Here is a 16,474-nt window from a genome sequence, read left to right on the forward strand (position 1 = left end):
ACAGACATTTGCTACTATAAGAAAGTGTGTCCATTTAACGGCTCCACACCGATGATCCAGTCCAACGCCTCTGATTTCCACTTCAGCTGGAACCAGATGCCCAACGCTATCGGTAGGTTACCGCTGGCCTGGCCGGAGCTTGCTGTTGCCATGGAAACACCATGTGTAGCCGCAAGCATCCCATTGGCCAATGTGATTATTTGTGTGTGTGTGTGTGTGTGTGTGTGTGTGTGTGTGTGTGTGTGTGTGTGTGTGTGTGTGTGTGTGTCCGCACATGTGTCTGTGTTCGTGCGTGTTTTTATTAATGCAAAAGGTGATGAAAAGCAAATACAATTGGTATTGAACCAGTAACACGACCCAGTTGATAACAACATGCTGCTGCCCTCCTTTCTCTCTCACACACACACACACACACACACACACACACACACACACAGACACTCTCACACACTGAAGCAAGCAATACAAACTGTACCGAGTAACAGAACAAATATACTGAAACATATTGGAGAGCCTCAGTTTGAGAGCAATAGTTAGGATACTCTGATAGTTATTTATATGAACCAATAACATCAAGCTATTATTATGGTTCCATAAGGCTGAATGTGGATAGATCATGTCCGAGCTCGTTAGCGCTCCTCTGCAGACGGTTTGTTTGAGGCTGGCTTCCCACGCGGTGGCGCAGTTTCGCTCTCACCTTGTTGAACAAACGGAGAAGAGGGGAAGCGTCCGGAGCCCCTCAGGAGATGCTCAGCGTAGAGTGGTGTGTGTGGTGTGCAAATTTCATCCCCCCCCCCCCCCCCTTTTTCTTGATCATCAGTGGTTTTAACGTGTGCTCACGGTGTCTTTGCAGTCTGTGCGTTTCCTTACATCCTGGCCTTCACAACGGACTCCATTGAGATCCGGCTGGTCGTTAACGGAAACCTGGTGTACACAGCAGTGGTCCCAGAGCTACAGTTGGCCGCCTCACGGGTCAGTATGATTGAGAGCTGACACAGCACCATGTCCCCGTCCTGCTGCTGTGCACTGCGACTCTGTAAATGATATATGTCCTTCGTGCTTCATTGTTTTATGTATGTAAATAGAAAACTACATGTGTTCCTACAACACACTGGGTTTCACTTTAGCGGGAGTCCTTTTTAGATGATGAGTATTTGTGAGTGCGAGAAGGCCTCACTCTGCGTTATAGAAGGAGCTGTCTCAGCTTTCTCCTTCCAATCCATCTTTATTACCCTGGTGGGAAATATGACTGGCAATCCGCATGGTTACAAATCAATAACACACTCATTATTAAAAAAAAAAAAGACACACAGTGCACAAATCCTCCTTTTTTTCCCCATGTTTCATCTTTATCCTTTCTGTCTCTTTTTCCTGCTATTGTTTCCCAACATCTTGACCTCTGAATTGACCTCCTCTCCCCTCCCTGTCTCCCACAGTCGGACATATATTTCGTGTCTTCGGCCCCGGTGAGCTCAGCCTCCAACTGCAGTTCGAGAGACACCAGCTCCCAGAGTTCCCCGCAGACGCCCACCGGCTACGAGATGCCCGTGTTCCCTTCGCCGCTCGGCGATGGTAAGCCCCCCCCCCCCCCACCTCAGTGAAAAGCACCAGAGGATGTTGATAGTAGTAGCTCCAGATTTAAAAATGTCAGTTTTTTGCCTGCAGCTCTGTTTGACTTTGGATGCTGCCATGTTAGCCCGGAGAGCCATTTACATAAAGCTGTCTCAGCAGGATGGTTTATTGAAGCTGCAGACTTTCTCCTCCAGAGTTGTGATGTGTGGTTTTCATTCATCTTCCCCCTCATTACTACGTCATCACTACAAGTACAATACTGACAGAGTTTAGATTCATGACAAACTGGGAAAGATCCATATTTTCACAAAGTCTCCGTTCCATAGCTTCTTTTTTTACTAATATATACAACCCTCCTGTTTTATAGATGTTAGCCCATTACTTAACATTATAGCTGACTATTTTCCACATATTTCAGATTAATCTCCAGCCATGCAGCCATTTGCTTCCATTTATTTCTGCACAACATGAAAATCAACTTGCATCTATACTTTACAGCACCCGAAAACATGGCTTATAACTATATTTATTCAAGTGTTTCTCAATAACGTTAAATATTCAGCTATATAAGCAACACTCAACGTTATAAAAGAAACATCCGGGGAGAAAAAAACAAGTTTGTGTTTGTAAGTTTGAGTAAGAAGCTGAATGAGAGAACTGCTTTCCAGTGCTTTTAAACATAAGAGAGGTAATAATTAATAATTCATCTCAGCGAAGAATTCATTGCGTTTGTTTTATTGTCATTGTTTTATTTGTTGTTCTGGAGTCTGGATCTTTTATGAAAACTTAACCCAACCCAGTGGTGTGTTCAAGGAACCTTCTGACATCCAAGAGTTTAATGCTGATGAGTAGGATAACGTGAAATTTGTTTTGTAATAAGAAGCATCAGGCTTTGGTCTAACTGGCAATTTTTGGTATTTGGATTTATTGATAATAAGAAAAATATAGAATATCTTTACGTTATTCTTTAAAGTATTGCCACCGCTCAGATTTTGGAGCTTCCATGAACACACCAATTTTCAAAACGGTGATCCATATAACCCAACTTTAATGACAACGCGACGTTGACAAACACCAGGGCAACACGGCGCACTGTGATCGCTTCTCTTGCAAACTGATTTTCATAAAATAGTTCAATAAATGGAGATCCACGGTTGCAACGTACGAAAGGAATTCCATCTATACATGAATGATATGGCAAATGTCTGGCACCTATGTAGATGTAATTATTATGCACAGTTCCTATAAGACGCAAATTATGAAAAGAAGAAGAAGAGACTAATCATCCGCATACCTCCCACCATCACCACCATTCAAGGCACACAGTGAGCGTTCTCAGAGGCGGAGAATGCTTTCAAGGATCATCATTATGGAGGATCAATAAGAGCACCCTGCATCCCACTATTCCCTCCTCCATCTTTCATTGTGTGTTTGACCATTTCTGAGTCTCCCCGACCCTCGCAGCGGACCTCCTCCAGATTCATACGACTGTCTGAAAATGGAGCCCGGCTGTGATTAACGACGTACAAGATGGCTCACGGCGACGTCAACTTCTCTGTGTTCATTCGACTTTCTAGCTGTTGAAAGGGAAAACACAGAGTCGTCGTGTAATTCTGCCGGCTGCTGGGGAAGGACGAGGCCTGAGGAGAACAATTATTGAAATGTTCTGCTTGTGTGCGCCATCAAAAGCGGGGAGCGGGTATTTACAGGTCCCATTAAGGCTAACGGGGAGGAGGGTTTGACTGTCGCTGCTGCAATTAGCCGAGGACGGGCTTTATGCTTTTAGGCTGGTTCGGGTAATCATTTTCTCTCAAATGGATTCTCATTTTCTTTCCTGTTTTAGCTGGTTATTCATATGATTCTGCATCACTGGGAGTCGTGCACCTAACAGAGAACCTACTGTGTGTGTGTGTGTGTGTGTGTGTGTGTGTGTGTGTGTGTGTGTGTGTGTGTGTGTTTAGTGTGTGTAACCCTCTTCTTCATCCCTGGTTCAGATTCTATACGGATCCCCTATGGTACCAAGCTTTCCCTGTACATGTCTAAGGATGCCGAAGGTACTGCAGGATTCTCCCGCAACTCGTCCTCAGTTCATGAAAATGATGCTCATATTGCTGCCCCACTAACATGCACATGCTCCCAGAGTGTACCACCCTGTCTGCTCCACGGCGGCATGTTGACTTGAACGTTGGTTGAATGTTAAGTGAACATTATGTCTTCCCCATCCCCCCTTCTGTCTTAACTAATAAAAAAGCATTAGTGCAAGCTCAGAGAGAGAGAGAGAGAGAGAGAGAGAGAGAGAGAGAGAGAGAGAGAGAGAGAGAGAGAGAGAGAGAGGTGATAGAGTGCAAAGTAAAAAAGTGAAGCAGAGGAGATAACGTCGATCAAAGGGGGAGGAGGGGGGGAGTAAAATTACAGGGGGAAGAGGGGAGGAGGTGTAGAAAATGTATGCATGAGTGCAAGAGAGAAGGGAGGGGTGGTGCATGAGGTTGGGAGAGAAGGAGGGAGAGAAAAGGGAACGAGGGAAGGAGAAGACACGTCTGCCGCAGCATGATTTACAGATTGCACTGTCGCCATGGAGACTTTTGTCAGCCCTCTCTTCGATCCAAAGTGGTAGTCCAAATGGCAGTGCCACAATTGGTGTGGTGGGGGGGATTCAGATGGGGGGGGGGTAGAAGGGGTGCTGACAAAAATCCCATCCTCTAACTGCCTGTGCTCCTGCCGTATCTGCTCCTCGGGGAGGGTTTCATCCGATGTAATCGCACCAGTAATGTGAACAAGATGCTGCTACCGATGTGGCCGCTAGCCGCCACCTCCCTCCACTGGCTGCAAAGACACGCCAACAACCTGCCGCAAAAAAAACATCTCTCTGCTGTGGAGAGTTTGACTCCAATCAGTGCTGAAAATTTAGATTTAATTACTCGCCAGTGTGATGCGGTGTGACACTTCCCCTGGTCCAGAAACGCATGTGGAATATATTGATCTCTGTGATTATATATTCTAAAATAACTGCATGCTTTCCCCCTTTTTCGCATTTTGGTTTTTATTGCCATTCTTTGCCGCTCCAGGAGAGAAACGATCTGTAACAACACGGTGTACCTGTCAGACGTCAGCAGTGGCCCCGTACTTTTCTCCGCGGCTCTTTACTCGCCTCTCACCCGCTGACATTTCAGATGAGACCTCTTTTGTGCGGCGTATATAGCCTCCGCATCGAGTCACTCGCGTCCACCTTACCGTCAGCCCGCCTCGATGGAGAGGAGCTGCTGAACTGCAATGCTGCTCCCCGATGGCAACAGCTGGGCGCTGCAGGATGACGCGCTGCAGATTGTTTCCCCATTTGAAAAACTCCAAACATCCATTTGATGCGTCCCAAGCAGACTTTAAGCGTTTTATAGTCTCTGCTGAATAATAGATGGTCTGCTAGAAATGATTACAACCATCACATTAGCTCTCTGTAGTAAGGATGATGCATTTTAAGATCACGTGCTGTTTCAGGAAACTATTAATCACTTTAGAGTTTCTTCCTTTGAAAATGGAGGTTTGGTTCTATTGTAGCGGCTCGTCAACCTCGAGGCCCGAAGTCACAAAAAGGTCATTTTGCATATTTTTAGATTGATTTCTTATAATCTAGGCAGCCGTTGTTGACTCTCAGGCTTGACACTTGCTCAAGGTTAGTTATTCATTACAATAAACACTTTTATTTGTATTTGACGCTGTTGCAATCAGTGTCTGTTTTGAAAACCCTCTCTAACGATGCATTCAATGACTCTTCTTAAGTACATAAAATCACCGGTTCACGTCATACTTTCAACTACATGCTTGCTATTTCTGTCGTGAGCTTTAATTTTTTTTTGTGTATGAGCATTAGCTACATTAGAGTCATGGAGGTAAGCGACTGTTTCTGTGAGAAATAAATTCCCAGTACATGCAAGAAACCAAGTAAACGTATTTTCCGGAAACTTTTTCAAATTTCAAACTTCTTCCAAGTGCATTATCGAGCAACAGTGAGGTAATTTTGGTAAAAAATAAAATACATTAACGATGATAATGTTCAGTGGCTGCGTGGAAAGTCAAAAAAGGAAATGGTATGCTTTAGATAGAAGTGCATTTCCATAGCTAACATATGCAAAAATACTATCGTGCTTCAGGCCAGGAGTTTCATGCATTTCTCATTAACCGCCACGTGTTTCTCACCCTTTTATATGTGTCTTCTTTTGAACTCGTGTCCCGTTGTCTCTTCCCTCTTTCTGACTTCATCCACTGCTCTTGTCTTTTTTTTATTTCCGTCCTTCTCCTCCTCCTCTGGGTTTCTTCCCTCCCCAGGTGAATCGGCATGTAAGCACATGTTCAAGATCCCTCTGTGCAACTTGGTGGGCCGCAGCATCGAAAGACCCCTCAAGTCGCCTCTGGTCAACAAGGTGCTGACGACGCCGGCCCCCCCCATGGTGCCCCCAACCACCCTCATCTCCGCCACACACTCGCTGTCCCTGTCCCGCATGGAAATCAAAGAGATAGCCAGCCGCACACGCAAGGAGCTGCTTGGTAAACACTAAATAACTTTATTATTTTTATGTTGGTATATTAATTATTCATTATTGAGTTTTAGAGGTGGCAAGCTGTTTCTATCTGCTTCCAGACTTTATGCTAAGCTAAGCTGCTAGCTGTCGACTTATTCTGAAGAGAGATATGAGAGTGGTGACCGAGGATAAGTGGAGAGCAGGGCCGTCTTTCAATCAGAGGGTCGGCGGTTCGAATCCCCGGCTCCTGCTCCACTAGTCTGATGTCAATGTGTCCTTGAGCAAGATTCTTAACCCCAAAATGTCTCCCGTAGTTGTGCCTACGGTGTGTAGATAGATACTGAATTGTAAGTCGCTTTGGATAAAAGCGACTTACATGCTGACATGCTAAATGACTGTAATGTAATAATGTAATGGTATCGATCTTCTCATGTAACCGTTGTCAAGAAAGCAAATAGGCGTATTTCCCCAAACATCGAACTATCCCTTTTAACTCCTTTTTACATTTTCATTTTCAAACAAAGGCTTGACGGAGGAACCAAGTGGAAAGTCGGACAGTGGAACAGTCAAACAGAGGAAGATGAGCAAGAAGAACACGGAGGAAGACCCCAAAGCACGAGCGCTGACGTCAACAAACAGCGACAGGTATCAGATTCATCAGCGGCGACTTTCGCACGTTTAACGCTTGCTCTATACCGTGACGGCGGGCTCGAGTTGTGTGTTTCTAATCGCAGGTCAGCCTCGGAGTCCGCTGAAACCGACCTGGACGTCCAGCTGCATTGTTCGTCCGGTTCGGAGGCCGAGCCAGAGAAGGTGGCGCCGCGAGAGGAGAGCCCGCCGCTCGCCAGCGCCTTTGCCCTGTCCACATCCTTCGAAGAAGATGTCCTGGACCTAAAGTGAAGACAATCCCGCCGTGCACTTCTCTGCCCACCCACTCCTGTACTGTCACCATTACTTTAGTGTTTGAGTTTTTAAATTTGTTGTTTGTTTGAATTCTTTTTTTTTTCTTTTTTTTCGGTTGTATCTTGGGTCTCCCCCGTTCATCGGACCAGATGAGTGTCTGTGTGCGTTTTGTTGTTTTTCGCGAGCCTACCCTCAGCCACTGTGCGTCGGGCGTTTTGTGTGTTGCCCCGCAGAAAACAACCCAAAGAGGCGGTGAGGTTATGTGAGACGCCGTGGTTTATTCCGAGGTCTGCAGCAGCCCTGAGATAACGTTACCGAACCACAAACTGAATGTAAATCTGCGCACCACAAAAAAGAAATCCCTGCGTTCACGATGCCCTCTGGAGTTGCTAGCGCTTAACATGTGTTGTATATTACGTGATTATTTCCGATCCACTTTCAAATGTTGTATGATATGCATATGTGTGTGTACATCTGTTTATACATGAAAATGCATACACAGTGACAGGCATGTATGCCTGTGATGCATATTTATAGATATATTATATTATAAAAATCCATTTTATTCCCATATTTAGTGAAAGTATGATGTTTTATGCTCTCTGCATATCTTAGTCCTTATTATTCTCCCTATCCACAGCATACAGGTCGACAGGGCTGGAGGCAAAGTCTCCCACAAGTGCCATTTCCCAGCATCCTCCACTGAACTACACCTCTTAACAGCCACCGTATCCTGGTGTCTGACGGTAGCAGCCATGATTGTAGTCCTCATTAGATTACCGCGTGGCGTTCCACAGCTCTGTTCAGTTTGGATGAATCCACTTCTCGGAGGCTCTCTCGTGAGAATGAGACGTACTTAAAGCCGCATGTCTTTGCTACGCGTATCGTGACTTGTGCTCCAAAAGAAATTGCTTCTACGGAAACCGTACGATCCGCGACGTCATACCAAACGTAGCGTCACAAAGCAAACCTGCAACCTGAGACGGCAGAAGCGTGGATGTTTTACCAGACGGAGGTACGGTGGCACGGCAAAGGGCAAAACTACGAGTAATACGTGAAAACTAACGTTAAAACGCAGCATATCGCCGTAAACTGAAAAGATAAAAGCAAAATTTAGTTGAAACGTACAAAAGCTGAAACGGTCTTGACTACTAACCGCACTAAAATAACATTAAGTATGAAGTGTTTTAATTTGTGTGTTTAATTTAAAAGGTGCAGAACGGTCATGAATTTGGAAGTGATCCCAACGATAATGTAGGAAATATATATATTGTTTATATTGCACAGTAACCCATTCCAACATTCTGAATTGATAAAGTTGTATTCTTACTATTCACCGCTTCAACAAAGGTCAACTCGGAGGTCAACAGGTCAACTCGGAGTGAGGTTGAGCCGTTGAACTCTTCTACTTCCTCCCGTAGTATTCACTCTTCATACTCCATTCTCTCTCACCAAAACGTAGAACATGTGTCCTCGTTTAAACAACCAGTGTTAACCGAGACGAGACGTTTTCAGAAACACAAACTCTTTCCACATTTTTGACACCACAAACATACAATCTGCAGAATAAACTCTCTCTCACACACTGTAATCTAAGTGATAGGAATTACCTCTCTGACCCGGGAGTCCCTCTGCAGTTACCAACACTAAGCTGATTGAGCTCGTCTGATCTGTGTGGCGTCGCAGAAACATTTTAACACAACTTCTAAATCAACTCCTTTTCCACTGCAGGTATTGTATTCTGAACTGGCACACAAAGGCCCTTCAAACAAGGAATTCATGTTACAAATTCAAACACATGCATCCATTTTTTAAATGTATAGGAAAACTCCTCAAGGCCTCATTTCAACACCTTTCATTGCTTACACTATACCTGCAACCCTTTCCTATTACAGCTCTCCATACTTCATTCATACGGTCCTTCATTTAAAGTTAAACCAGCAATGCTTTTTTTTTTTTTTTTTTTATTTAGCTCCCAGCCATCCATCAAGCATTACAGTCCAGGCAACGCTATCCAGCTCCCAGCAATTTGTGAAGCAATACAGCTTAGCGTCAGCTTTTCAAGCAGCCGGCGCTCAATTCCCGCCGCAATTTCTTCGGAAATCCTCAAGTATAAATGCACTTTTCATTTGGAACCGTTTCGAGCGCTGAGGAAGTCTCATCGCTCCCGTGAGTCCGTGTGAACCCTGAACCCTGACGCGAAACGGGGGAAACAAAATGTTCCCGAGGCAGTCGGTAAAGCCCAAAGACGAAGCTTTTGAGGACCCACTGGTACCGTGGACGGGTCCACAAACCGGGAGCAGTGGTTCTAGCTGTGCTGACGTGCAACACAGCGGCCTTCAGATCTTGCATGAGCCTCCTTCTCTTTACCGCTCACTCCTTTCCCTCTGTTCCTCCTGCCTGTCTCAGTGTGAACACTATTAACGCAACTCAGTAAGACTAAAAAGGAAAGAAGAAGAAGAAGAAGAAGAAGAAGGGGGTGGGGGGAGGGGGAGGGGGGGTGTTTTTAAAGAGGTACTCTAGTGTTTGTTGCTCTGGGGGACGTCTGTCAGTTACAGTTCGTGACACTGCTTCTCCCACGTACGATGTTCCTATTTCTCCTGTATTTCTGTCACGTACTCTGTTCCTACCTCCCCCTTGGCATTTTCACTGTTTTTGTTTTTGTTTTTTTTGTATCTTTAATCTATATTTCCTGTTTAGACTGTTGCTGAACCTCTCTGTGATATCAAAATGAAAGAAAATGAACAAAAAAAACACCAAGTGTCTTAAAATATTGTATCGCCATCGTTTTTAATGCCAAGTACTACTTGTAAATGTTTGTGTATCAAATGTGGCCTCAAATGAAACTGAACTATATTATTATTATTGATATTATTACGATTATTATTTGAGCAATTATTTTAAACAAGTGCTGTAGACCACTGCTGTGAAAGTAGTCGATTCTGTTCATTGATATGTAATAAATATTTATGAAATTTGAACTCAATTTTTTTGTTTTTGTTTTCACTTTCTATTTTACTAATCGCATATCTCACCCGGGAGACGTGGAACGCTGTGGGACTACCAGCAGAGTCGTTTATTTCACTTTGAATAATCGGTTTCCTGCTGAGCACCAGGAGCAGCGGCGCTCAGAGTGTCTTTCCTGTTTGCTGCTTGTTGAAAATTCTGCTGCCATGATTTTTTCAAAAACCAGAGTAACAACATTTTACTTCAGGCCTTGCGTCACCAGGCTGGCTTACTTGCCTTCAGAATTGGTTTAAACATTGTGTAGATACGTTGTAAAAGCTCCGATGGGCCTTGAACCCATGCTGTGTTCACTTTGTCATTCAGAGGTGAACAATAAAGTTTACAACGAGACACAAAACAACAGCAACAAAGAGACTTTCACCACTATAAACTGTGTGTGTGTGTGTGTGTGTGTGTGTGTGTGTGTGTGTGTGTGTGTGTGTGTGTGTCTGCTGGTGAAGGAAAGGTGGCGGGGCCCTTTTGCAATAACTGTGCCCAGGGGCCCATTGTTTCATAATACGCTTGTGCATTTGTTACATTATCATAAAAATATAAATTATAGTGTATTGTTAAGTAAAGATTCTGAATTCTTCATACATTAGTAGAGCCGACTGTGACCACAAGGTGGAGATAAATAATGATGTAACTGCACTTTGATGAAATCTTGTACTTGTTGGAGTAAATGCTGCCATTAACCTCCCACGCTCTCTCTCTCTCTCTCTGTCTCCCCCTCTCTCTCTCGCTCTCTCTCCCTCTCCCTCTGTCTCTTCCTCTATCTCTCTCCCTCCCTCTCACTCTCCCTGTCTCTCTCTCTCTCTCCCTCTCTCGCTCTCTCTCCCTCTATCTCTCTCTCCCTCTCCCTCTGTCTCTCCCTCTCTCTCTCTCTCTCTCCCTCTCTCCCTCTGTCTCTCTCTCTCTCCCTCTGTCTCTCCCTCTCTGTTTCTCCCTCCTGAAGCCTACACCCATGAAACAGACCATCCCAGCCAATAAAAACTGAACCCTAGACAACGGGTGAACAGCCAGACGCAACGAAAACATTGCTTTTGTGAGAGTCATCTCCTGATCTGACATAAAAAAAGAAAACCGTAATATTTTTATGTAGCCATAACTTTGCAGTCACTCAGCAACTGTGATTGTGTGTGTGTGTGTGTGTGTGTGTGTGTGTGTGTGTGTGTGTGTGTCCGGCCTCACAGTTCATTCACCCAGCGAGTTCATCGTCTGAAAAGGAGAGCGGCAAAGAGGAAAAGTGAGGCGTGTAGGGAAGAGGCCTTATTTCCTTTTGCCCTGAAGCTATAGGCAAGTTGAGACGACCCCACCACTGACGCATACCGGATACAGCCACACCGCTTTGTCCCTGACATGTCATTAGCGTTCTGTTTCACCCAGATCATATGTATCGCTAATGCTCATTCGCCCACTCGGAAGCACAGGATTTAAGCTTTTCCAGTCTTCCCACGTTCTCAGGGTTTGATTTTTTTTTTTTCCTTTTGTTTGGAATAAAAACTACTTAATCACGAAACATTACAGCTCTGTAATTTTAAAGTTTAGTCATCACTGGAAATGGGATTACTGGAAATACATCTTTGGGCTGGGTGAAATACAAGTCAAACAGGTGTAAGAAAGAACCACACCAAGGATGATGTGAACTAATTTGAACTAATGAAGGAACAGGTGAGTCGAGGACGGTTGACATGCAGTTTACACACATGCTGTAGCGGTGTGAACACGGTCAGTAAGGAGACACGGATCCCTCCTGGCCCCTCAGGATACGACAGAGAACACAGCGCAGAGCCAAAGGTCTTACATAATAGGTGGAGGAATGTGGAGCTTTGCCACAGACTTTTGGATCATCTCACTTTCACACAAAAACGCACACAAAGTGGGGCCCGGTTCCCTGAAAACAAGAACACTCTGCTGTCTGCACGACCGGGCAAAGTCAACACAATACCTCCGTTTCATGGGTCAATTGTTTTATTGCCTACGAAAGAATAAAAATGCTGTATACATTAAATTGAATAATAAATTACTACAAAAAGCCTCAAACTATGTTTTCACAGATGGAAATTCTTTCGCCATTTTTGTTTTATGCAGGTTGTTGCGATATTTATTCCCAGGCCAAACTCAATGTTATGATTCCTTTCTCTTTACTAGAGAGAGAGCGAGAGAGAGAGACAGAGTTTACCTCACACAGTTAAAAAGCATCAAAACTGTATTTCACTGAGAGGTATTATCAGTCATGGTGTCAGGATCCATTAAACACAGTACGCAAACAAACAATATTAAAAACAGATGGAATATCCACACGGGGAAACAGATGAAGCCATGGAGGATACAACTCCATGGTGGTCTGTGTGAACACAAAAGGGGGGTGGGGGGGGGGGGGGGGGGGGGGGTGGAAAATATTCCAATGTGGTTTAAACTAGATGTCTACAACTCTTCGTCAGTTAGTTTCCATTAGTTCATTTCAACAGACTCTGGTTCAAAAAAAAAAAAAAAAGACAAAAGGGGGCAACAACCTTCATTTCAACTAGTACAGTACTGGATGTCAACTTCAAAAGAACTTTTAGGAGATTCTCACATTTCAATATTGTAAATAAAACAATAAAAAATACTGACAAAACCCATCTGTGGTGTAATCACACACCTTCTATTGCACTCTCACTCTCGTCTTTTAAGTTCTCCCCCACAGGAGGCCTCTCCGGTATCCTCCTTGTGCTTTTTCTATAAAAGATCGAAATCGATCTCTCCAGCTAGAACGGCGCCTCTAGTCCCTCATTTCTGGGTGTTTAGGCGTACTGCCAGACCGCCATCAGGATCTGCAGAGCCATAGAGACGCAAGGTATCTGCGCGACGGTGTAGGCCAGAGAGCGGGTTGGCGCTCGCAGGGCAAACAGGTAGGCAACGCTGTGCAGCACACGAGCCAAGAAGAAGACCAGGAAGTGAAGGCGGGCCACAGCCAGGCCAGGTCCAGTCATGGAGTAGATGGCACCCAGGAAGAGGAAGGGGAGGATGTTCTCTATGTCGTTGATATGAGCTCTACAGGAGAGAAAAGGAGATTTAGTCACACGGTTTCAATATCCTGTAATGTTGTGATTCAGCTACTTATGACGTGATGAAGGCATGAATTATTCCTCACTGGAACAGTTCAGTGACTCATTCAAGTTATGGATTTTGTTGTTTCTTCTGCAATTTTCCTGAAAAATTGGAAGCTTGGAAGGTGATTCATCCTTGCTCATCCAACACTGGATGATTTATCTCACATGCGTCACACAGTAACAGATGTCTGTGATTTTCTCTTTGTAAGTCAGACTACCCATCAGCCGCAAAATGTTCCCGCTTCCCCTCCTCCGACCCCCGGGATCAACGGTTTTATTAGACCGTTCTAGGAAACCTGCCATGTTCTTGCAGAAACAGTACATTTAAAAAGCAGAGCAACATCTAAAGTTACAGCAACTCATAAACATGAATTAATAACCGATAAATCAGGATGAGCCTAGAGTTGTTTCCCCAATCACAAATGCAATGGAAGGGCCGGGAGAGTTTTCACAAGTCGATAGCATGTGAGCTGCTGTCACGGATCATTTCCTGACAATCAAAAACAAAGCAATGAAAGCTCTTTCAGGCTGCCAGCTCTTCTCTTGTCGAAAACCAAATGGAGGAAATCACATGATCCCATTGAAGTAAATGGGAAGATTTCAAAGTGACAAAAAAACTTTTCTGAAATAATTAATGGGAAAAATCAACATTTGCAGTTCATAATCTTTTAGTATTTGGCACATTGAGGTCTAAAACTAACATCACAGAAAGCCCAGAAGCTGTGCTGTACTCAAGTACACATTTGAGGTCTTTTTCATTACACATTTGGTTTTTGGTTTTTAGGTTTGATGAGTTGATCAAATATGTGAATAGTAATAAATAATAAGCTACCAAACAATACTTCAGATAAGTAACTAATAAAAATGGTATATTACAATATTCAATAGGCCTAAAATATAACCCTTGCAGGCCCTTTTCCTATACTTTATACATTTAGCTGACACACTTTTACAAGTAACTTACTTGTAAAGGCTCTGAATACTTCCTGGATAATCTCATTTTTAAAACTAAAAAGGATTGTAGCAGCAGTAGTATTATCTTTGAAAGTGAATGCACTTGGACAAATTAAAAGCATGTCGTGACAGTGTCCAACGTTCTGCTCTCTTACCTCCGGCACCTCTCCACATCTGGGTCCTCTCTGTGATACTGTAACCCTCCGTGTCTCAGCGCGTCCTCGGGGTTGGCAAAAGCCTTTTAGAGCAGAAGGGAGAAAAGAAAGAGAAGTTTTCATCAGTGAAAGTGTCCCGGTGCTGAACTCGTGCCGCTTTCTCCGCTAAGATCCTTCTTTCTAATTCAGAGTCACTCACCTTTTTGCGTAGCCTCAATTGTCCCGTAATTATTGCTATAATGTACATCTTCATCACCAGAAGCACGCCGTAGAAAACAAAACAGGAGAAAACTGGATTTTTCATTAAGGCCGCCATGTTTGCATCAATTATCCAAACCATTTGTTGGAATAGAAGGAGCGCTCTGAGATTGGTGCGTGCGTAAAGCTGCTACAAAAAAAAGTGAGAGTGAACACGAGGGAGGAGTCATTTAAGTACCGTCGGCGATGCCTCCACCCACTCACTCAAACCACAGTGGCAGATTTCACAGAAGATGTGGAATGTTTCATTCATAATTCTGTGAATCCCAGAATGAAACATCTTGGCACGCACAAATTGGTTCCCTGAGGCTACAGCTATAAAAAAAAAAGTCACTCAGGCAGCGATGGAAAAGGTATTCCGATATTTTACTGTTATACATTGTATTAATTTGTATATTGTAGGATAGTTATTCCTTAACTATATATATTTTAAAAACAGAAATCATCATCTTAAAGTAACTAAAGCTGTCGGACATAATTTAGACAATGTTATGAAACTACTTTTTTTTTTATCATAAATCATGTTGGGGTTATCGTTATTCTACCTCAACAAATCATAAATGTAACGCACCACACAGAGCCAGCTGCTAAGGGACCCAAATCAAACACGGTGACGCGACACCAACAAGACAAGGCTGTGTCTCCTTAACGTGGTAATTACCAAAATAGTCACGGTGAAGTCCCCCAACTTTCACCTTCAGGGAGGTCGTTCTGCTGTTTGTGACTGTTCTCCTGGGTCAGAGAGGCTGAGTGGACTGGTTCTCCTGGGTCAGAGAGGCTGAGTGGACTGGTTCTACTGGGACACTGAGGCTGAGTGGCCTGGTTCTACTGGGTCAGAGAGGCTGAGTGGACTGGTTCTACTGGGACACTGAGGCTGAGTGGACTGGTTCTACTGGGTCAGAGAGGCTGAGTGGACTGGTTCTACTGGGACACAGGCTGAGTGGACTGGTTCTACTGGGACACTGAGGCTGAGTGGACTGGTTCTACTGGGACAGAGAGGCTGAGTGGACTGAGTGGACTGGTTCTACTGGAACACTGAGGCTGAGTGGACTGGTTCTACTGGGTCAGATTGGCTGAGTGGACTGAGTGGACTGGTTCTACTGGAACACTGAGGCTGAGTGGACTGGTTCTACTGGGTCAGAGAGACTGAGTGGACTGAGTGGACTGGTTCTACTGGAACACTGAGGCTGAGTGGACTGGTTCTACTGGGTCAGAGAGACTGAGTGGACTGGTTCTACTGGAACACTGAGGCTGAGTGGACTGGTTCTACTGGGTCAGAGAGGCTGAGTGGACTGAGTGGACTGGTTCTACTGGGACAAAGAGGAGGAGGACTTTGCGGTGCTCGAGGCTCACAGGAGGACAGGTGTGTCATTGTCGTAACAACAAACAGGTGCGTACAAAGGGTCTCTGTTCCAGGAAGCAGGTTTAGTGAAAACTCAGATTTAGTTAAACCTGAGATGAGGGAAACTTTAGGTTTCCAGTTCAAGAAGGAGGGTTAATTAAAACCTGGGTCAGTTACCGTGTTAACTGTATCCACCAACCCTGAGTTTGTTCTATCTGTCTCCTATAATAAGCTATAATTCAGTGATTTCTGTGCTTTAGCGTAATGTTTACTTAGAGTACATTTCTATCTAAGTAGGCTACATTTTTACACAAGTTATATTACTTGTACTTGAGTAGAATACTCTAGTACTCTTCGTCCCTGTTACTATGCAAGCAGCATTTTACTATCGTAGCTGCTACAGTCGGAACATATTTAACTACTTTGTATTGCCGGATAGTTCCTGCAACTAAATCCTTAGCAATACATCATTTTATATAAATACAGTGAAGTAAAAAGTATAACATTTGCCTCTGAATTAAAGTGGACTAGAAGAATATAGAAGCCTAAGGTTGTAATACTGAAGTAAAGTACACTCAAAATGTTATTTTGAACAAATTCTAAATACTTTGAATACTATGGGGCAGTTATTCCTTAAAATAGAAAAACAGATTTCTGTGTAAAATCTACTAATAC

General features: G+C 44.0%; 2 protein-coding genes across 2 annotated transcripts in view; one reads left to right on the forward strand and one right to left on the reverse strand.

Moving 5' to 3' along the window:
- The window catches only part of garnl3 (GTPase activating Rap/RanGAP domain like 3), a 55,331-nt gene extending 45,356 nt beyond the window's left edge, over positions 1 to 9,975 (forward strand). Inside the window, 7 exon segments of the mRNA XM_068705653.1 lie at positions 5 to 112; positions 854 to 972; positions 1,437 to 1,572; positions 3,567 to 3,626; positions 5,893 to 6,111; positions 6,611 to 6,731; positions 6,821 to 9,975. Of these exon segments, the coding sequence (XP_068561754.1) occupies positions 5 to 112; positions 854 to 972; positions 1,437 to 1,572; positions 3,567 to 3,626; positions 5,893 to 6,111; positions 6,611 to 6,731; positions 6,821 to 6,986 (929 nt within the window). The 3' untranslated portion in view covers positions 6,987 to 9,975.
- A 1,973-nt stretch (positions 9,976 to 11,948) lies between these two features.
- On the reverse strand, positions 11,949 to 14,592 carry ptges (prostaglandin E synthase). The gene is made up of 3 exons (XM_068706651.1): positions 14,399 to 14,592; positions 14,200 to 14,282; positions 11,949 to 13,031 (listed from the first exon to the last, which is right to left on the reverse strand). The coding sequence occupies exons 1-3, from the start codon at positions 14,537 to 14,539 to the stop codon at positions 12,782 to 12,784; spliced, it is 474 nt and encodes a 157-aa protein (XP_068562752.1). The 5' UTR covers positions 14,540 to 14,592; the 3' UTR covers positions 11,949 to 12,781.
- Positions 14,593 to 16,474: the final 1,882 nt, after the last annotated feature.

Source organism: Cebidichthys violaceus, unplaced genomic scaffold, assembly GCF_023349555.1.
Source record: "Cebidichthys violaceus isolate CVI_PGR_0920_01 unplaced genomic scaffold, fCebVio1.0.p SCAF_12, whole genome shotgun sequence".
In the NCBI taxonomy this organism is placed as follows: Eukaryota; Metazoa; Chordata; class Actinopteri; order Perciformes; family Stichaeidae; genus Cebidichthys; species Cebidichthys violaceus.